Source organism: Pogoniulus pusillus, chromosome 32 (assembly GCF_015220805.1).
Source record: "Pogoniulus pusillus isolate bPogPus1 chromosome 32, bPogPus1.pri, whole genome shotgun sequence".
Taxonomy (NCBI): domain Eukaryota; kingdom Metazoa; phylum Chordata; class Aves; order Piciformes; family Lybiidae; genus Pogoniulus; species Pogoniulus pusillus.
Genome location: NC_087295.1, coordinates 500,500 through 521,509, shown reverse-complemented (window position 1 = coordinate 521,509; position 21,010 = coordinate 500,500). Strand labels below are relative to the sequence as shown.

At 53.4% G+C, this 21,010-nt stretch overlaps 1 protein-coding gene and 1 long non-coding RNA gene across 2 annotated transcripts; one reads left to right on the top strand and one right to left on the bottom strand.

Annotated features, from left to right (window-relative positions):
* Positions 1–6,957: 6,957 nt before the first annotated feature.
* On the bottom strand, positions 6,958–15,588 carry LOC135189411 (uncharacterized). Its single transcript, XR_010308067.1, has 3 exons — positions 15,543–15,588; positions 8,801–8,843; positions 6,958–7,974 (listed from the first exon to the last, which is right to left on the bottom strand). It is a non-coding gene; the product is annotated as an uncharacterized LOC135189411 (long non-coding RNA).
* Positions 9,638–10,872, top strand: LOC135189410 (C-C chemokine receptor type 8-like). Its single transcript, XM_064169755.1, has one exon. The coding sequence runs from the start codon at positions 9,638–9,640 to the stop codon at positions 10,688–10,690; it is 1,053 nt and encodes a 350-aa protein (XP_064025825.1). The 3' UTR covers positions 10,691–10,872.
* Positions 15,589–21,010: the final 5,422 nt, after the last annotated feature.

Genomic DNA, 21,010 nt, shown 5'->3' with positions numbered 1-21,010 from the left:
TCACAGCTTCAGCTGGTAAAAGCCACCTAATGTGATAACAGGATACTAGGTTTGGCCTTCTGCTTCTCAGAGGCCCCTTGCCACATTGCCTTGTCTGGCTTCCACTTGGATGCATCCCCCCTGTCCAGCACACTAATGACAGCTGCTCCTAAACGTGCCTGCGAGGCAGGTGATGGCAGCATGCAGTAATCAGTACCAGTCGAGTGGAAGGTGCCCCTGCCTGTGGCAGTACCTCTGCTCAGGTATGTCTGTGTCAGCTTCAGGCATGCCTGCCCTGGAAGCCAGTTAAATGAACACAAGCCCCATCAGAAGAGGTCTGGCAGCCCCACTTCTCTACAGGTTTCCCTCAAAGCTGCTTTGAAGGTAGCCTGCAGCTCCCTCCTCATCCTTCTCAGAAGCTGAGTCAAAGCCTCGCTGCAGTTCCTGGAGGCTCTGGCACATCTCTCTCTGCTTCCTGCACTTCTGCAGGAGTCTCCCAAAGCCAAGCAGCAGCCTCTGATGACACAGTGCCATGTGAGCCCTCACTCGTGTTCCAGGTGCTGGAGATGGCAAAGTGGGCTTGGGCCCTGGTTAGGGGACACACAAGGACCTGGCAGAGTGTGACTGTACCTGCAGCAGGGGTGTCAGACCATATTTTGCCTCTGCCTTGCTCCTCTCCTTTTGTGCCTGGGCAGTTCAATAAAGTGAGGATGGAATCACATTTGGGAGCACTCTTCTCATCTTTCTTCCCAAGCTCATGGACCCTACAGCAATGGGACCCTACAGAGGGTCTCGTTCCAGCCCAAAACTACGGGGCTAGGGAGCACAAGGGACACCTCAGTCTCTGCTAGCAGGAGCTGAGGATTGGAAGATAAAAGCTGTCCTCAGCAAATTACTGTTTCCCAATGAGAACCTCAGAGCTGAAACCTCAGCTCTGAACCATCTGCCCTGTAAAACCTCTCGGGGTTACAACCACTTCTGCACATGGCTTAAGGACGAGGATGAACTCAGTGAGGCTGCCAGCCCCTCTGCTTTGGGGTAAAGAAAGCTCCGAAGCTCACTGCTTCCACTTGGCACCTTTGTCTCAGCAGCAGTCAGCTGAAGAGCTTTCTCCTTGCTTCAGAGTGAGCTGCAGCAGGGAGGGGAAGATGGAACTTGGACTTGTGAAAGGTCAGCTAGGCATAGAGGCAGGCACAGAGGCCCCAGCTGCAATGCCCGAGGTGGAAGCTGGGGCGAGCAGTCAATAGGCTTTGTCCAAGGGGGACCTGCCTGCCCTGGAGCCGATCCTGCTCTGGGCCTACAGCAGGTGAAGTTCAGCACTAGCTAGGGGCAGAGAACAGGCTCCATAGCCAGCGGGCAACACTGGCAGCAGAGCTTGGTTCCTGGGGATGGTGTGGTGCTGCAGATGAGGAAGAGGCTCCAGAGCACCTCAGGGAAAAAAGAAAGCTCAGCTCAAGCATGACCAAAGCTAAGGACTGTGCAAGATGTTAATCCTCATGATCTGTTTTCTGTTTCCCTCTCCCTTGCCATGCTCTGCTCCTCGTTGCCACTGATATACTGTGGAGGTCACTGCAGTTCCTAGTGTCCCGTGGTGGCATTTTGGCAAGCTGAGAGCTTGTGCTGGCTTCCAGAGGGGAGGAGGACCAAGGTGTGAGACCCGTGCCAGGCCAAGACTTAGACTGGCATCTCTCACGGCTTGGAGAGGGTGACTTTGGCCACTGTGGGGCACACCTCCAGTGGTGATGAAAAAGCCCCCTGGGGGCGGGGGGGGGGCTAGATGCAACATGGAAGAGGCTGTGCAAGGGGAAGAGATACAGGTAGTAGTCTGGAATGGGGAACCCACCCTGTGCTTCCTACTGCAGTACTGCTCCGACATGGAGCATTTAACCTGTTTGAATGGTGGTGTGTGAAATCTGTGGGCACATCTCAGGATTGGAGGCAGAGGAGACGGCTGACAGCTGCAGCAGGCAGGGAAACAAAAGTGCTCATTGAAATGTGGAGAGGCACTCACCCTGCCCAGAAAACTGGCCTGTCTCTGGCCATGCAGCGAGGAGGCAGCCAAAGGCAACGGCACCAATGTCCCCATGCCAGCCTCCAGTTCCCACCACCTGTGCTCCCCTGCAGCATCCAGAGCCAACAGCTGCTGCCCCATAGCGCTGAGAGCTGCTCCCTCTCCGGCTCCTGCACAGCTCCAGCCAAAGCTCACACCGTCGGCTGAGGAGGAGGAGGAGGCTGAAGCAGCGCCGAGCCAGGCGGTAGGTAGTGCTTGCAGGCACCTACGCAGCCCTGGGGCACTCTTGCCCCGATCTGCTCTGTAGCTCCAACGCCTGTTGCGTTGTTTCCCTGCTTCTGCTTGCCTGTCGCTTCCCTTCCCGTGCTCGCCTGCTGCTTTCCGGGCTTGCTGCTGCCTGTCTCCTCCGCAGCGCCGTGGAAGTGGCTGTGACCAACGCTGGTGGCTGCCTCCCTTGGCCGCTCCCTGCAGCTTTGCACCCGTGGCACGGGTGGCAGTGCCCCGGTGTCTGCCAGCCCTGCGGTGCTTTTCACCGCTAGTAATGCTGTCCCTAGTGCCAGAAGGATCCAAAACACGGGCGTGCCAGGAGGGCACAGCGCAGAGGATGCTTTCAGCCCAGGTGCTGCACAGCCAAGGGGCTGATCCTTTCTCTCCTGCCTAGCTGGCTGCAAACACTGCAGTGTGTGTCCAGCCCCTGGCGTCCCTGGCTGCCAGCAGCTAGCTGCCTTGGAGGTGAGCACGACTCCACACGTGGCAGTCCCTGCCTTGTGTGGCTGCTCTCCCATGCCCTGCCGCCGCGGAGCAGGGCAGGATGCTGGCCGCTCCGCCGGCACTGCCAAAGCTCTGTGTGTCCGGGCTATTGGAGCCCTGTCGGGCCTCTGCACAAGGCTGGCAGTCAGCCGGAGCACACACAGCTCTCTTTTGTGTCCCCTGCCGTGCATGCTTCAGGACAGCACAGCCACGGGAGCTGTGCTAGTTGCAGTCAGGGCTCTTATTTTGCTAGGCCATCTCTCTGAGCCCTTCCTGGGTCCCCCAGGTCACTCCTCACTGCTTGCCTACATGAAGTTATTTCCTGGGCAGCTTCTTGGAGGGCCCCTGAGCACTGCTGAGACCAGTGTGTCCCTGGAGGGTGATGAAAGCTGTTTCTGACACGCTTCTGTGACACCTGGAGCCCATTTCCGTGATCTTGCTGGCCACCAGCACCCTCAGACCATGCTTTAGGATCCTAGACCTTAAGAGGGACTAAACCCCAGCTCTGTACTGCAAGTGTGTAGATGATCCCCAGGGCTGGATTCCTAACACAAGTGCTTTGTGCCAGCTTTCTGGAGACAAAGGTGTCACTTCTTTATGCAATTGCTTCCAGCTCTTGTGCACGCAGGGACAAAACCAGCGTTTCACAGCAGGCTTCGGGCTGCCTTGGGAGCACGCTCAGGCTGGTAGTAGAGTGCCTCACCGGGGAGTGCACCAAACGTGAACCTCCTGCGGTGGCTGTGGTCAGCTGCTGTTTGATGTCTTATCGCCAAGCCTCCTCGCACTTCAAAAGGCAGAGAAAGCCTCAGCCCTAGTGTATGCTCTGCTGTTCTCTGATGGTATCTTGCTTTGCTGCCTCGGGCCATGGATCTGCTTCACTGCCATTACACTGGGGAACTCTCTGGGCCTCTTTTTCAAAACATGAAATGAGATCCAGTAAGAAAAGAGTGAGGCTGTTCTGTTCCAGCTTCAGTCCACGTCACTGCTGCAGCCCTTTGTAATCACACAGCCATGCCTTCTGTGCCCCAGCTGCTGACAGTCCTCTTTGGACAGTCAGGTGTGGAGGCTTCCCAGTGCTGACTGCCCTCAGCTGCGCACAGGAAAGGGTTCCCAGAGATCAGCATCACCAACTTTGCACATATGGGACACAATAAAGATGAAGGATTTGGTGTAAAAGAAGCACCAACAGCCAGAGCATTTCTGTCTGTTATTGGATACCCAGCACTGAGACTAATCCAGGAGCTTGCTTTTTCTGCAACAGCTGCCCAAAGCCTCCTGGCTCCATTTTTGACCCCAGCATTTCCCAGGGTTCCTTTGCTCTTGCCAGGAGACACAGACACATTACTGTCAAAGCTATCTTCTGCTTGGTGCTGGCCAGAAAGACACACTCACACCCACTGATTTCAACAGGGTAGCAAAACTTTGGTCTCTGTTAGTCTTCTGCCTACAAACTTGTAAGAGGGGAAATCTGGTCTTGGTGGTTCTTAGAAATACTGGTGCACGTCACAGGTCAGCAGCAGAAACTGTGCAAGGTGTAAAAGGAAATGTAGATTTTACCCACGCAGTGGCAAACATTCATCAGTTTTGTTCCACTCATTTGAAACCCAGAGGAGTTCCTCTTGTGCTTGCAGAGCAGCAGAAACACAAGAAACTCTGTTTGGTGCTGAGCTGAAAACCTGCTCCATCCCCTGCATACTAAGCAGAGCCTCCTGCCACACAGCCCAAAGTCTTGCTGGGCCTAGCATTTCTCAGAACATTTTGGGCTGTGTCTCTTCTCTTCATTGGGCTGTGCATGTCCATCCCCTGTCTCCTGCCCAGAGCCTAGGGCAGGCCCAGGGTACTTGCTGTGTCTGTGCTGCTTGCTCCTGCTGCACCCAGACAATGTGCAGGGTCTATGCTGACCTGCTCAGCATCTGTGGCCTTTGTGTGGCCTCCATCCCCAGCAGCTCTGGCATGTGGGCTCAGTGTGCTCTGCTTGCTTGCAGGAGTGTGGGTGCTGGAGGTACCTTGGGCAGGCAGATCTTTGGGGGGGTGGTCTCAGGGTCTCAGATCGTGCAAAGGAATTCCCAAGGCCTTGTACTGCAGCTCTGGAAAGACAGCTCTGCCCCTGGCTCTCTGGATGACAAAGGTTTGAAAGCTCTTTCTAAGCCTGGTGGCTGCACCACCTAACCACAGCACAGAAGTGAGTGTATTCTGCAGACAAACCCTTCCAGCTCTGCTTTCACCACTGCAAGCTTGACCCATGGGCTTCTAGCCTATGCCAGTGCAGCTGCCATGCCCTTTGACTCGCCCCCTCTCACACAGCAGGCTGAGCTATCTGTGAGGTTTTCAACACTTTGCAGCTTGCACATTTCCTGCAAGAGGTGGCAGAAAAATGTGTTTCCTGAGATGAATAAGCGAAAACGAAGAGCTACCAAAGCCAGGTCAGCAGGAGCTAAAAACCAAGAGAAAGAGTGAAGCTGCTCTGCAGCTTCCTGTTTACCAGCAGCTCGGATAGAGATGTATTGGCAGTGCTGCTGAGCTCTTTTCACACCTTGTGTGGGGGATGTCACCCTGGGGAGGCCACTCTGCACCCCTGGAGAGGGCAGAGGCCTGGGGGGGACATGACAGGCCATCAGCATGCAGACACCTGCTTTGTGACCGTAGCCACAGTGCTCTAGATGGGAAGCACCAGCAGGATGGGACCACTGCCCAGATTTCACCGTGTGATGCTCTTGTGCTGAGAGGAGCCTGCCCCAAGAAGGTGTCACTAAGGGCATGCGACCCTTCTGAGGGGACCTGCTGCCAGTGGCAGGGTGAAGGGACTGCCCTGTGAGCCATGGCTCCTGGAGAGCAGAGAGCAGGCAGGGGCAGGTGTAAGTCCTGCCCGGCCATTGGGTCGAGCAGCTCATGCAGCGCCTAGCCCACAGCCCAGCCCAAGTGTCTGCATCCACAGCGGTGCTGCAGGGGGTCAGGCAGCACTGAGTGGGAGGAATCCTGCCTGGTTTCTGACCTCATGGACTCACATCTGAAGGGTTGGCCAGGCCTGGGAAGAATGCCCTGCATGTCAGCAGGGAGCTGTCAGGGTTTGCAGTGGTGCCTGGCTGAGTGCTGGGAGTGGAGCTGTGCTCTGGAGGGCAGGGATGGCAGCCGTGAGGGTCTGCAATGGTGCCTGTCTGAGTGCTGGGAGCAGACCTGTGCTCTGGAGGGCAGGGAGCTGTCAGGGATTGCAGCGGTGCCTCCAGGGACAGCTGGAGAAGAGTCTCAAAGGCTTCATAAGCAAGAGATACATTTGTTTACTTGCTTCTGTCCCACACTCGCCCTGCCATGGAACGCGAGCAAGAAAGTCCCACTCGCTGCTGACAGTTGTGAATGAGTTACTGTGTGGGCAGTTTTGCAATGCACTGATTTCTGCTCTGGCAAACCCAAGTGATTGTGCAAGGCTGCAGCTTTCAAAGCCATAATCCATGTGGTGTTGGTGCCAGCAGTGAAGAGAAGAGCACAGAGCAGAGCACAGGGCAGAGGGAGCTGATCCAGGCCTCACCAAGCACCTCCAGCTGCTTCTGCTCTACAAACTCTGCAGCAGATTTTGGAGGCCTCCATGGCTCACAACCTTTTTTCCTGCGCTGTGCTTCTGGTGAAGGGGTGAGAGCCAGAGCCAGAGCCAAGCCGAACACATCTGCACACAGCTGCACACACAGCACTTGGTGACAAAACCACAACTGTGCTCCAGTGGAGAACTGGAGGGTGTCAATATTTGTGCTGATCAAGCCGAAAAGAAAACTGCCTGCCAGCAGCGCCGGAAGGGTTTTGAAGTCCGTCTGGTTCTGAGGCAGAAGGGTCAGCAGGGGTTATTGATGCTACACACGGAAAAGCCACATTTACAAATACAAAGGGCAGTGCTTCGTCTGGAGCTGGTCAGAACAAAGCCTTGAGGCTCTGCCTTAAAGCTGACTCGGAGAAGGGGAATTCCCCCAGCAAACAGCTCGGCGCTTCCACAGCTATTCTCGTCAACCCAAACACACTTTGTGTGGTGAAACCCCCCCAGTCCCTCAAATTCTCACCTGCCCAAACCTCACCCACCTATTCGGGCACAAGTGTGCCAACAGGTTAGCCCCGTAAGAAGGGTACTGGAAGCATCCTGCCCCGCGCTGTGTTTGCAGCTCTGCACTGGTATCTGACCAGACAACCTGGGTTAAGAGATGTGGTTCTGTTGGCATGTGTTGATACCTGATAGACCTGAAACAGGCAAGGATTCCTCAAAGGAGAGCTCTTGGATGGCCTCTCCTCCTGCACCTCTGAGGTGACTGCCAGCCCTGGGCAATCAGGGCTCAGTGTCCCTCTCGCTCATCCCCTCTGCCCACGGGAGAGGGGTGCAAGGGATTCACTGAGCGCTATGGCCAGGAAGGGCCCTCGCTGGGCCGTGCTGGCACTGGGGACCCTTGAGAGACGCAAACAAGGAAACGGTGCCTGCTGAGACAGATGCAAAGCAGCACAGTATGACACAGAACACCATCTTGTGAAGTCATTGGACAAAACAAACAGATCAAGCCTGTCCTGGACTCACTCCTCAGTCCTTGACATGTGCAAAAGAATTCCAAAGCACTGCACTTGAGTCCAAGGTGCTCACAAAAGGATCGCCAAGAGGCCCCAGTAGCTATGAGCTGTTGTTCCAAATCCACTTCTAACGTGGAGGGATATTCCCACACTGCAGTGCAGCAGCTGATGGTAGCTGTAGGGGACAAAACCCTGAGACCATGCAGCTTGGCAAGGATAGCTCAGTGGCTGCCCACAGGTGTGCTGTGGGACGCAGGCAGCTGAGCACTCACACTCCTCTTCATACCAGGGCTGGCTGTACCTTGGCTGCCTTCAGTTTTGGTCTCACAGAAGGTGTTTGTAAGCCCTCTCACCTCTCTTCCTGTTTACTACAGCTAGAAACTCTTTGATTTGCCTTAAACCCCACTCTATAACTGGCAGCTGTACAGGTCCTAACCTCGGCCAGCTCCTCGAGTGATGGAGTAAAACTCTTGGCAGCTCCCACACCTGAGAAAGGACAAGGACGCAGCAGAAGAAGGAGACCGGGGCCAGCTGACAGAGTAGAGGCTTCTTGCTGCCCAAGGTAAAGTCCATCTGCATTTCATGAGCTACTCTTAAAAGCAACAGGCTAATGTTGGCAGCCAGGGCAAAGGGACTTGCAGTGGTTTCCTCTCTTCATATTCTCCAGAAATCTGCTTTTTCAGTTTGGCTTTTGCCAGCTGATGTGGAGAGGAGAGAAAATGACAAACCCTGTGCCCTGGCTCGAAGCTGCCAAAGGCATTCATGGTGTAAAGGAGGTCTGAAGTGAAGCATCTCCAGGCTGTTCAAAATTCACTTCTGAGTATTGCCAAAATCAGATGCAGCACAGCTCTGAGGCTCTGTCTGTCTGTCCCTATCTGTTCAGGTATCGGCACAGGTCTGTATCACAGTATTTGCTATTTGCTGGTTGGTTTTGCTTCCAGTTGTGGAATCTATGGGCTGCTTTTAAGGGGTCCCTGGTGGGCAGTTAAGGAAAGCAAGCAGTGCTGCAGTGCTTACAGTGCCAGCGTGTCGGGGTCACACATTAAAGCATCAGCAGGAAATATTCTCTGCCCCCATATGTTGCTGCATGCCCAGCGAGGCACAAGCAGCATCCACACCTGGAGCAGAGTATGACCACTGCCTCCGGAATCCCTCTATGCCATGCACATGGCTCCTCCTGTTCTCCTGCACGGGATGGTACAGGTGGGCAAGAAGGAGCAAACCCTTATTCCTTCCTCAGCAATACAACTTGCACTGTTCCCTCTCTCCCTAGAGCACATCCTCTGCTGGTGGGTAATTAGTTGCTGCCATTCATGTTATTACTGCACCTTAACAGCCATCATTATCGCAAATGGTTCTTCCCCCTGGGAACTCAGTGTCTTTGAGGAGTCACAGATTCACGGAATGGTTTAGGATCAACCTGTTTGCAAGCATAGGTGCGGTGCATAAGAAACATTCAGATGCCTTAGGAGAGGTAAGGCAAACTCCTTTGGAAGAGTGGCTTTTGAAAGAACCACTACTTACCTCTGGAAAGCAGATCCCTTTTACAGCGGTGAGGAGCTGATATCTGAGAAAAAGAAACAAAAAAAGAGGGTTCAAGCCCTGGCTCACTTTTGGAGAGCAGCTCAGACTATTTTAAACCTGTCCTCATGGCAGTTCTTCAGCAACGACACAGGGCACCCTTCCCTGCCCCACTCCAGCCTGTAGTGTCTTCTCTGAACTGGAAAACCGAAGTGGGGCAGAAGGGGCCGGAGCAGTGAGCTGCTGTGTGTAGCAGCAGGCAGAGCCTTGCTGCAGCAGCCCGGAGCTGGGCGTTGAGAGCGCTGCTGTGTAGCCCCGGGAGTTCCCTGCTGCTGCACGGCTTTTTTGTGTGTGATCCTGCACACACCCATGGACAATGAGCTCTGCACTTCACGGCAGCACCTAGCCCGGATCAGCTTAGCTGAAATGTGGTTATGCTATACAGAGACAGCTTTGTAAGCCTTTGTGTTACAGGCACAAAGCTTCCCCATCTGAGGGAGCACAAGAAAACCAAAAACCTTTGATCAGATACAAGTTCTGCACCATTCTGCAGCGTCAGGACCATCCAGAGCATGTCTCTGCAGTGACAAGGGTTCACTGGCACTGAGGCAGTTCTGGGACACTGAGTGCATCCCAGTGCTCAGCCCCGTGCATAGATGTGGAGGTACAGCTGCTTGTGTCCAGCCTGTGTGACCCCGACTGCACTCTGCAGCCCTGCTCTGCCTGAGGTCTGACCCACGGGCTCAGTGTGGCACAGAGAGAGGCAGAAGCCATGCTGGGAGTCCCAGGCCAGGACAGTCAGACATTTATCCCCTGCTCTTCCCCGCACAGGTACCCAAGATGCATCCCACGAGCCAGTTCCTTGGCACCACAGAGTATGACTACGGCTACGATGCAAACACTGCTCCGTGCCACGAAGGGAACAGCTTTCACAAGTTCAGATCCTTCTTCCTGCCCATCCTTTACTGCCTTCTGTTTGTCTTCTGTCTTCTGGGGAACTCCTTGGTCCTCTGGGTTCTCCTGACCAGGAAGAGGTTGATGACAATGACCGACATCTGCCTGCTGAACCTCGCAGCCTCCGACCTTCTCTTCGTGGTGCCTCTGCCCTTCCAAGCACACTACGCCTCGGAGCAGTGGGTTTTTGGCAACGCGATGTGCAAGGCCATGGCTGGCATCTACTACACAGGCTTCTACAGTGGCATTTTCTTCATCACCCTCATGAGCATAGACAGGTACATAGCAATTGTCCACGCGGTCTACGCCATGCGGGTCCGCACTGCCTCCTGCGGTGCCGTGATCAGTTTAATCCTGTGGCTGGTGGCTGCCTTGGCTTCTGTGCCCAACGTCCTGTTCAACCAGCAGCTTGAGATCGAGCAGTCTCTGCAGTGTGTCCCCACCTATCCCCCGGGTGACAACACCTGGAAGGTTGCTTCTCAGTTTGCAGTCAATGTCCTAGGCCTCTTGCTTCCCCTTAGCATCCTCATTTACTGCTACGCCCAGATACTGAAAAACCTCCAAAAATGCAAGAACCGGAGCAAGGTCAAGGCCATCAAGATGATTTTCATCATTGTCATCGTCTTCTTCCTCTTCTGGACACCCTTCAACATCGTGCTGTTCCTGGACTCCCTGCAGAGCCTGCACATCATCGACGACTGCAAGGCCAGCTCCCGCATAGCGCTGGCGCTGCAGCTGACGGAAACCGTCTCCTTCGTGCACAGCTGCCTCAACCCGCTCATCTACGCCTTCGCCGGAGTCACCTTCAAGGCCCACCTTAAGGAGCTGCTTCGGTCCTGTGCCCGTGCCCTGCCCAGCTCGCTCAGAGGGGTGGGGGCTGCCCAGTCCTTTTCCCCACCCACCCAGCTCTCGGGCTGCTCCGACAGCGAGTTCCTGTGAGCCCACCCCAGCTGCCCTCTTCGGGTGTGAGCGGCTGGCCTGAGCTCCAACACGGCCCCGGGGGTGTGCGTCGTCCTCCCGAGGGGAGCAGCAAAGCTGTGCCTGCTTCTGGCACCCCCTGCAGCCTGGCACAGTAAGTGCCACTGCCGGTGCCCCAGAGCACCGGTGCCTTCCTAAGATGGTGACCCTCAGGCTTGCCACAAAATGACTTTTAATGAAGCACATTTCAGCAAGCAAGCTACTTCCTCTTGTACCTGCTGTACCACCCAGCTGAATGCATCACTTCTGCCTCACCCAGATGTGCCCTGCCTTCTGGAAGCTGTTCCATACCTGCACCCCTCCATCTCTGGGACAGGTGCAGGACACCCCTCCGGGAGGCAGGGAAGGGGTCAGGCATGGGATTACCTCACACTGTAAAGAGGGAATCAGCCACTGTCACCACTCCTCCTCTGCTTCAGCTCCCAGATAAATGCCACTCAGCTCAGGGTCCTCTTGCTTTGCCCTGGAATACTCCCAGGGCACAGCCAGAGCAGTGGGTGCCCGGAGCTGCTGCTGCCCAGAGCAGCCTCTAGTTGCCCCCTGTGCCAGGCACTTGTAGAGGCCTGTACACATGAGCATGTCACCAGCAAAGCAGCCTGCAGCACGTCTGGAAGCTGTGGGCCCTCCAGCTCTGTGCCCCAGCGCTTGCTGTCAGTGTCAACAGCAGGCTGGGGAAAGCAGAACACAGGCTCCATCTCCTTTCCCAGGCATCATCCTTTGCTGCCTTTCTGGAAGCCTCTCTTTGAATAAACATATTAACTGCAGCTCTTTGTCTTGGCTCCGGGAAGGCTTCCCGACCACTCACAAGCCCTGATTAGGGAAAGCAAAGGACACTCTTACTGACTTTAGAGCTGGTGTCATGGAAAGTGCAACTGACCGAACTGAGAGGCACCCTGGAGCTCTTCAGCAAGAGCTTTCAAAGACCAGGCCCCTTTCCAGGTTGCTGTATCATTCAAAGTGATAGGCACCAGATGTGTCCCAGGCCAATCCCTCAAATGCCATTATGAAATTCTGCCAGGGGGGAACCTAGGATGTCCCAAAGACGTTGAACTTGTCCCAGAGATGTCCCAAAGCCACACCTGCGGTGAATCACCAATGCAGCAAAGTTTTCAGCAGCAGGCTGGACTTCTCTCTGAGTTACAGGGGCCAAAGACTTTGGTTTCTGTCGGGTTTTGTCTAGCTCTCACTGAAATCATGCTCTGTGTGTGAAAGAGCAGAACTGAGCCCAAATCACATGTGAAGACTTAACCAAAGAAGTGAAAAAAAGGCAGGTTTTGTTAAAGTCACTACAGAGCTTCTTCCCCCTCCTCTTCACCTTCCATGGTTCCATTTGCCAGACCGGTGTTTAAGAATCCAGAAGGGTAGCTCCAAACTCCCTGATCCTCTGCTCAAGCACAGTCCTACACTCACCGATTAAGACTCTGGATTCTTAGGGCATTCCCTTGAGCCTCTCTGTTGACCGTGGCTGCAAAAAGGAACACCCCAAGGAGCTGTTCAGCCCCTTTCCTTGTATGACCTGCCAGAACAAGACACAAATCTATCCAGCATCAGCCCAAGCCTCATGCCCAGCAGAGCTCACAGAAGCATTGTGCCTCTTCTCCAAGCATTTGGAACCAGATTTTATGCTACTCATGATACGCGATGGAAGGAGCCTATGGAGGCACTAAGCAATGCTCTCTGCACTGAAGTGCAGCAGCAGCACACTGGCAGAGGCCTTTCAAGGAGCTGGCACTGCCATTTTTTGGTGTTACACATATTTGTTAGGCAGAAGCTTGTCAGTGAGAATCTGCTTTCCTCTGCAGATGGAAGAAAGCAGGCAGCAGATGCAGTGTTTCCTCGGGAGCAAGGGTTGTGACACAAAGAGCTGGGACTCCACAGGTCTGTGTGTGACCAGACTTCTAAAGCCAGGCTCTGACACAGGTCCTGTGGCTCAGGTCTGCCTGTACCTGTGCAACCTCAACATGTTCCTCTACTTACTGCAACCAAAACTGGCCTCAGGACTGGCTTTTGGAGAGCCTCTCAGGTCCCCCAGCAGTGCATGGGAATGGACACCAGTAGTGACAGCAGGGACATGGGAGACACAAAGGAGCCCCAGAGTCTGCAGCTGGGCTGGGAGATTAGCGATGAAACCAAAAGTACCACCGACCATTGGGAACTCAGCCCAGGGTGCCTAAAAACACAGGCAAAAATGTCACCAAGAGCTGTGGCAAGGCTGAAGATGAAACTGCAAAGTGGAAGATGATCTTATCTGCCAGCAGGAGGAGAAAACATGAAGCTGTGACGTGGGTCTGCTCTCCCTTCCAGGAACTGCTCTGGTCACTCTCCCACACAGACTCTCAACCCACTGTAACACTGCAGCTTGCTGGCTCCTTGCCCCTTTTTCCTTCTCCTGGGACACTTCCCTTAGTGCCAGCCTTGAGGTGTGGAGTGATCCTCCCCTGAGGGACTGACAGGCTGAGGCAGTGCAAGAGAACACTCACTGTGCTCAGGGGCCTCGGAAGAAGCTGCGTATGCAATAAATCCAACTCTCAGTGTTGCTGTTTTAGGATGGGTTTGCCCAGGAGTATTCAGTCTTCTCTGAGATCTGAACCAGTTCTGACTGTTGGGTCAGTGCTGAATGGTCACCACACCAACAGGAGCTGCTGTTTTCTGTATAAGGAGCTCCCTTACAGCCCAGAACAGAATTGTAAGCATTACATTTGGCCCCCACACAAGGCCAACTAGGGTGCATCCACACCTTGGTATGCAGGCTGGGCTGTGGCACTGCAGGTTTATGAGCTACAGCACGAGGGGCATGAATGTGCCCTACCCTGCAGGCCTGAGATTTCCCAAGTCCACTTTAAAGCCAGTTCTGTCCAGTGTTTGAGAGCCACCACTGAATTCAGTGAGGCTGGATGCAATGTCATCAGCATTCTCTGAGGCTCTCCAGGGCTTGACATCTGCGTTGGGCATGCCCAGCTGAGAACTGCTTATTACCCTCTCCTCTTAGCTAAGGTAAAGATGTAAAGATGCTGCTGATTGATTGTGGCCACACTAACCACCTTCAGGCCTGGGCTGCAGAAACACTTCTTTCCAGCAGCTCTTCTCAGTCACGCATACGTGGCAACCCAAGTGCATCATGCACTGCAACCCCAAATGCACTCATTCACCAGCCCAGGAGTGAGATCAACCCTCCTGTGGCTTCCAGTTTTCTGCTGAAATGACCTCACAGTGCCACTGGGTTCTGAGGCTTGCTTGACTTCAACTTTCTTTAAGAACCTGTACACCTTCAGAGCCTGCTGCAGCTCTTGTGGCTCAGATGAGTTCACTCTCTCTCTGTCAGCAGCTCTTCTCTTTCTGGTGAGCTGGAGAAGATAACACATGTCCTCTCTCACCCATCCCAGCACGCTCCTGTGCCAGCTGGCCACTCTGCTTCCCCTTCTACGGGGCTGTCCTGCTGTTCCCCTCTTTGGCACTGATTCTCAGGCTGGCTGATATGCTGTGTTCTCCCTTGCCACAGCTTTCTGATAGGGCTTTCCCCTACCTGCGGCGGATGTCCAGAGCCTTCGCACCTCACTTTCCCTCAGGCAGAGAAAACGCTAGGCTGTATCTCAGGAGAGATTCCCTGATTTCAGACAGAAAACACAAGCTTGTGAGGCTTAGCCTTACCTGACAGCCTTTGCAATTAAATGAGTGGAGAGGGGGAATTTGGAAGTGCCAGTGGTAAGCACTGGATAGGTGTCTAAAGCATCACACCAGAGGGAACAGTGCCTTGTCAGTGTGAAAGCCAGCAACAGGCAGCTGCTGGCGCAGTGTCCTGGCAAATGGAGCATCGGTGTACAGCCTGAACTCCCTGGGGAGCACATCAGCAGCAGTGGGGGGGTTGAGAGTTCAGAACCAAGTGCACTGGAGGCAATGCAAACACAGTTCTGTGCTAAGATTGACTTGGTACTTTTGCAGGACTTCCCCCAGTGCAGCAGAGCAGAATGTAGGCAGAAACAGCAGCCCTCATCCGGGACCCTCTTCCTCAGGTAGCTTTTTACTTGAAGCTGTTATCACTTGCTTGTGGTTTGCTCATGGTGGCACTTGCCCAATATCTTCCAAGAAGAGCAAACTAAAGATACTGGTACAAAACAAGCATTGCAGTGTGACCTGAGAGCTTCTCAGTAATGGACTTGGTTCCATATCACCCCTGCTAGCACTGACACTGCTTGGCACAGTGGCACAAAGAGCCTACCCGCACTAATCTGCTGACAGAGCAGGTGTGCAGTCTCACCAGTGAAGAAAGCTGAGCTAGCTCTTTCCTTCTCACTACAGCAGTTAGTGCTGCCTTTAAAACAAGAGAGAAGGCAGCAAGAGTTACTGTACAGCAGCACAGAAGTCCCACAGGGATCCTTGTTTGCCGGGCATGGACGAGAGCCTGGTGTGGTCAGTTTGCTGTGTGCTGTGAGAACGCAGGTGTGAAGCCCAGTGCTTGCTTATGTTTTCTCTGCATAAGTTACCAAGGAAATGCTGTCTCCACTCCAGAAATGAAGCCTGTCAGAAGGTCAGGGCCAGATTCAGCACGGCTCTAAGCTGGGGCAGTGTGGCCAGCAGGCTGGCTTCAGCCTTCAGCCTCTGTCTGGGAAGCTTTCTCAAAAACAAAGCAGGCTCCACCAGATGAATATGTGGGCCCAGTCCCCGAGGGTGGGCCACTGAAGACTGTTTGCAAAGTGTACCTTTCAGATTGGGTCATGGAGCCTCACAGAACAGCACATTGGAAATGCTTTCCAAACCAATAGTGGTTTCTCATGACCAAAAGCACCCAAGACGCCACTCAGGTTATGCCACTTACCTCGCAGATAGTGAAGCTAGCAGGTAGCTCTTCCAAGATGACCTCTCCCTCCCAGACTGGTCTGTGGAAGAGAGAAAATGAAGACAAGAATTTAACCACTCCTGAAAGACTTCAGATGTTAGCAATTCTATCAGTACATGGCTGCCTGCAGGCTTTCACACATTTTGTCCCCCTCGGTTGTCTGGAAAGCTCTGTTACACGAGCTGCTTCCTATACCACCAGAGGGTCCCTGAAGCCCTGCCTAGGCACCCCTGGGGCAGCTGTGGAGGTGGTTTCCACTCTCTGGCACACCTGGCCAGCTGTGTATTGTTGTTGCCTGAACTGCCCGCAGGTTTTGTAGGAAATGACCCAGTGCAGCTGTAATTGTGGCACCAATGCGGCAATCACTGCAGCACAAAGCAGCCCTTCACCTCCTCGGGAACACTGCAGGAAACACCCAGCAGTCTCAGAGACAATGGCCAACAGCTGCTGCCCCAGGGCTGCCCATCTGAAAAACGCAGCCTCGCTCTGAAGCTGCCTCCTGCCGGGGCAGTTAAGGCGCCAGATCATTTCCCAGCCCTGGTTTCTAAGGATGGTTACACAGGCACCAATTATCACCCCAACAGCTGTGGGCTGTTGCAGCTGCAGTGCCAACAGCACTGGCAAAAGGAACGGTTTGAAGCCACAGATGCAGGGCAGCAGCCTGTACACTCGGCTATGCCTCCTGCCCTTGAAGTAAAGAGCTTTTAACCACTTTATGTTGTTTTGCTCTCTCCTATTGTTTTCAGTCCTGCAATGACGCCACATCAAAAGGGGAATGAGCTGCAGGTTGCAGCTTGCCTCGTAGGACAACCTTTTAGAAGTGCAAAAGTCACAAGAGGTGTTCGCAGAGGGGGTCACAGAGAGCAGTGTGGTGCAGGCTGCATGAGCTGGGCACCTAAGTGGAAGGGAGGTAGCTCTGCTAGCACAGTGTTCTCATCTGAGTAGCTCTGAAACCTCTGGACCTCAGCTTGCCTCTCTTCACAGTGCTCAGCTAAGAGAAGTGTGATGCTGTCTAAGGTGATACTGCTTTGCAGAGCATCAGCATGGCCTCATCTGCTTACAGGGTCTTTGACATTAGTACTGATGAAAGGAAGAACCAGGCAGAAACGGTGTAGAAGCCATCAGTGCTAATGAGGGTCAGTGACACCCTGAGGGGGTAGTTCCCACAGGCATTTTGGAGGTGCACACGTTCTGCACAGCAGGGATTTCACAGAACAAGCAGACGCGCACGAAGCCTTCACCCCTCGGTGCTGCACCCAGGCTGGGCAGTGAGCAGCCTTCAGAAAGCAGAAGCAGAGCCTTGATTCCTGTAATAATGCTTTGCAACAGCTGCCAGCGGAAGTGCTGTTTCCACTTTCAGACCAGGGTTTAACTATGTGTGTGCTCACAAGGACGCCGTCGCCACGGGCAGATAACCCAAGCCTGAGAAAGCAGTGAGTAGCTACTTTTTTCCTGCTCTTTCCATCTAAATGTGTGTGTAGAGGTGCAGGTTCACTGAGGGGGGAGGAATATGGGCCTCATGGTAGTGGCAGCAAAGCCACCATTCAAACAGGGACATTCAGAACAATTCGGTCTCGTAACTATCTTAGGACTCAGGATAAGGCTAAGTGGGAGAGCAGAAAATGGAACTGCACAAACAGTGTAGCCAATTTGGATCTTTTTTTTTGTACTAGAAACTTACTGGCTCTTGGTTTGGAAGCTGTTCCAGGAGGCCAGTGGCCTGAAAATGTGTTCTGCTAAGGATACAAACTGATGAGACTCGAAATCCTTCACACTTAACCTAACCTCTCCAAATCTGCCCCACATCTTGCTCTGTTAGATGCAGATGTTCTCCATCACTATCCTATCACATGGGTTCTTGTGACATTCAGGTACCTATCAGCTCATGGTGGTGCTTCATTAAGATGTTATGAGGGTATATCATCTTTGGGACTGGTTCCTCTTTTCCATGGGATGTCTGCATTCATCTCTCACCTAGGGACAGCCACAGCCTGCCATGCTGTAGCCAGGTGGGGTTGGGCTCTTCTGTCAGGCACCCAGAAACAGAACAAGGGGACACAGTCTCAAGCTGTGCCAGGGGAGGTCTAGGCTGGATGTGAGGAGGAAGTTGTTGGCAGAGAGAGTGATTGGCATTGGGATGGGCTGCCCAGGGAGGTGGTGGAGTCACCGTCCCTGGAGGTGTTGAAGCCAAGCCTGGCTGGGGCACTTAGTGCCATGGTCTGGTTGGCCAGGGCTGGGTGCTAGGTCGGGCTGGCTGAGCTTGGAGGTTGATTCTATGATTTGATTCTGCGGCTTTTGTTTGGGAGGTTTCCATCAGCCCTGCTCTGGAACTGCACTGTTCTCACACAGGAGAGGAGGGCTGCTCCACTTGGGTGTCAGCAAAATAAAAAGCTGCAACAGCCCAAGAATTGTTTTTTTGCATGTTTTGGCCATACATGAAATGTGCAGCTGCAGAGACATTTGCTCTCCTGGGAGAACTGCACTGCCATTTGCCACCCTGCTGGCAGTGCCAGAGTACTGGGTCTGAGCTCTCTGTATGGAGACTCTTGTAGCCATAACACAAGAGGGGCACGATCCTGTGATTATATGTTGGCAACCTCCACTCCAGGCAAGTATCCTTCTTTACACTTGTGGCTGTGCCTCCAACTGCTGTTTGAACTGCTCTGAACTCAATGTTTTGCCTGAAGCACTTTAAGCAGAGGCACTGAGCCAAACACCTGAAGAGCAATGCTAGCAGAGCATTCAGCACACTCAGGGGAAGAGCTCTTTCAGGTTTCCGGGTGCTTGTGCTCAGTGCAGATGCTACTGCTTTGCTGCACGTCTGCTTAGGTAAAAACAGCTCCTTCTTTTGTCCTGTGGCCCTGCTGACTGTCTAACAGCAGAAAAGCTTAGCAGTTTGTGAGGCTGCCTCTGGGTTTGCTGGGGAAGAGAAATTATTAGATCCTGAGGGGCTGCTGAGAAGTAAGCCTGTTCCTGCAAGCCCAGAACTTATTTCCCCTTGGGACTTCTACAGGGATGAAAAGAACCTCACCGGTCAAGAAGCAAGCAGCTCTGAAGAGAGGTCTCTAATGCTCAGTTGTTGTAGAGGGGGAAGAGGATTAGTTTTGGAAGGGGCTGTCTTTCCCCAGTCATATCCTAGAAAGGAACCCTGTGGGCACTACCACATGAAAAGGTGTGTCTGAGGGAAACTATCAGCTCAGAGTCTCCCTTAAAGCCTTTGGTTTGCACTTCCACATCTTCATCAGCTTTCCTGGTAGCTCAGAAAAAAAGTGCTGCTTCATATGCTTGCTTCCCTAGATGCCTTTGGTGTCTGTGCACAGCCTTCTCTGTGGTTTTGCCTGCCCACAGACTCCTTCTGGAAAACCAAAGGCAATGCTCAAGAGAGCTGGCAGCAGAAGCAGTGGGCACCTCCCTCTCAACACCTGCTCCCAGGCTATGGGGAGCTCTTGTCCCCTGCCTAGGTTCCAGGTTGGCTTTGTTACCCTGTGCTGTTCCCCCCTCACCAAGTGGCCTGGGTGCTTCTGACACACTCTTAAGCTGACTACAAGTTCATGAGCATTTCTTTTCATGTATGACAAACTGACTGTTGTGGAAAGGAGGACAGTGAGGGCAGGGGCAGTCACCCTGTGGTGTTTCTTCATGCATTTTGAAAGGGAAGCCTTGGCTCAGGCCATAAAAAGGGAAAGGGAGCTTTGGGGGCAATTAATGTCTAAGATGAAAGGCTCCATTAATGAATGGATACTTTTCTAATGTGTAGTTATCAGTTGTCCTGATTTCCATGAGGGAGATTTGCCCAAATCCTCTTTAGAGCACAACAGTCTCATTGAACCACGACAGCTGCCATGCCAGAATAAGCCAGTGCAGCAAGTCAGGAGTCTCCTTGCTGCTGCCACAGAAGTGTCACAGCCATAGCAGCATGCAGTCACCTCTCCACCTGAAGGAGATGCACTACAGATGGCAGATGGCAAAGCCTCTCCCAAAGCAGCCAACCCAGAAACCTGAGCAGATACGGTTCAGAGCTACAGCCTCATCACAAGGTCTCTGCTGCTGCTCACCAGCACAGTTGTGAAGAAATAACATCTCCTATCTGAGCTGTAACCACATTTTCTCTGCAAGAACTCTTGCCTAGAGTGCAGGGCCTGGTGCTTGGTCACACTTCTCTCTACCCAGCTTCCTGAGACTCAGAACGTAACCAGTCCTCTGAAGGGAAAGGAGAGCAGCACCTTGTTGGGCTGCTCATGTGCTGAGATGCTTTTGCATGCCACAGCATAGCTTTGCAGCAAAGGAGGGCACCAGAAAGTTTTCCTTCTCATAGTTCTGCCTTAGGCTTGATTCGGTTGCCTGCTTTTGCATAAACGTTTTCAATGCTCTTTAACCACTAAAATGTGAATGATATATAAATATATTTATATGTATCCCCACTGAGATAAAGACCTAGATTAAAATTAGGTCCTCTGGACCCTGAAGAGTCTCTAATGGCACACTGGGAAAGACTCCTTTCCTCCTGCAGCTGAGTGTGCTGCTAGGAGCTTCAGACACTTCAGAAACATCGCTCTCTACCCCTCAGAATGGCCCCGTGTGACATTAAACTGAGGTTGAGGGCCTGCCTCTGTGTCACTCCAGTCACAGGCTGAGTGTCTTTAGTCTTGTAGAACTCAAGTGCAGAGAGAACAAAGTGGTGCTTTTGAGGCTGTGGTCTCTGCAGAAGACATCTGCAGTCACAGGGGGTAGAGCTCAGCGTTCAGCATGGTGCTGAGCCTGTAAGCAGGAAGGCAGCACACACGGCTCTGCTGCAGCAGCCACAGAGCCACTTGGGGCAGATGATTACCTGAAGCCTTCTGTGCCAGGAGCAGGCTGCCACCTTTGTCAGGAGAGCACCAAAGCACCTTTGGAAGGCATTTCAGTGCCAGGAAAACACAGACTTCCAAGCTGTCAGCCTGTAAGGAACGGCCTGAGCAAGCAGTGGCAATGAGGGAGGAAGCAGCCCTTCACCAGACAGCAGCGCTCCCTGAGTGCCTTCCAGCTGGCTTCACCCAGGGCTGACGTGGGAGGCACAACTCTTCACCTGCTCCCACTGTAACAGAACCGGCCCGAGGGCTTTCGCAGCTCTGCTGCACCTGCCAGCCTCTGACTCCTTCTTGCAAGGCAAGTGCAGTCCCTCCAACAGCAGCCAACCCAAAGCTGGAGGCACAGCAAGTGTGGGCAGCCCTTGTGCTTCCTCAGCCACTGTGTCACCTCACTGATGAGGAAGGGATGAAGGACAACACCAAACAACCACTACAAATGAAGTGCCAGTGCCCAGTCACAGCCCTCTGCTTCCATGCCCCTCAGGACGCTCAGCCAGTCCCAACTCTGCTGCTCCTGAACCGTGGCTGCTAAACAGCTACCAAAACCAGGAATGAAAACCTCCTTCAGCACCAAACGCTGAGGAGGTGTCACAACAGGCA

Coding starts and splice junctions, on each gene's coding strand:
- LOC135189410 (XM_064169755.1), top strand. CDS start 9,638: ATGCATCCCACGAGCCAGTTCCTTGGCACCACAGAGTATGACTACGGC.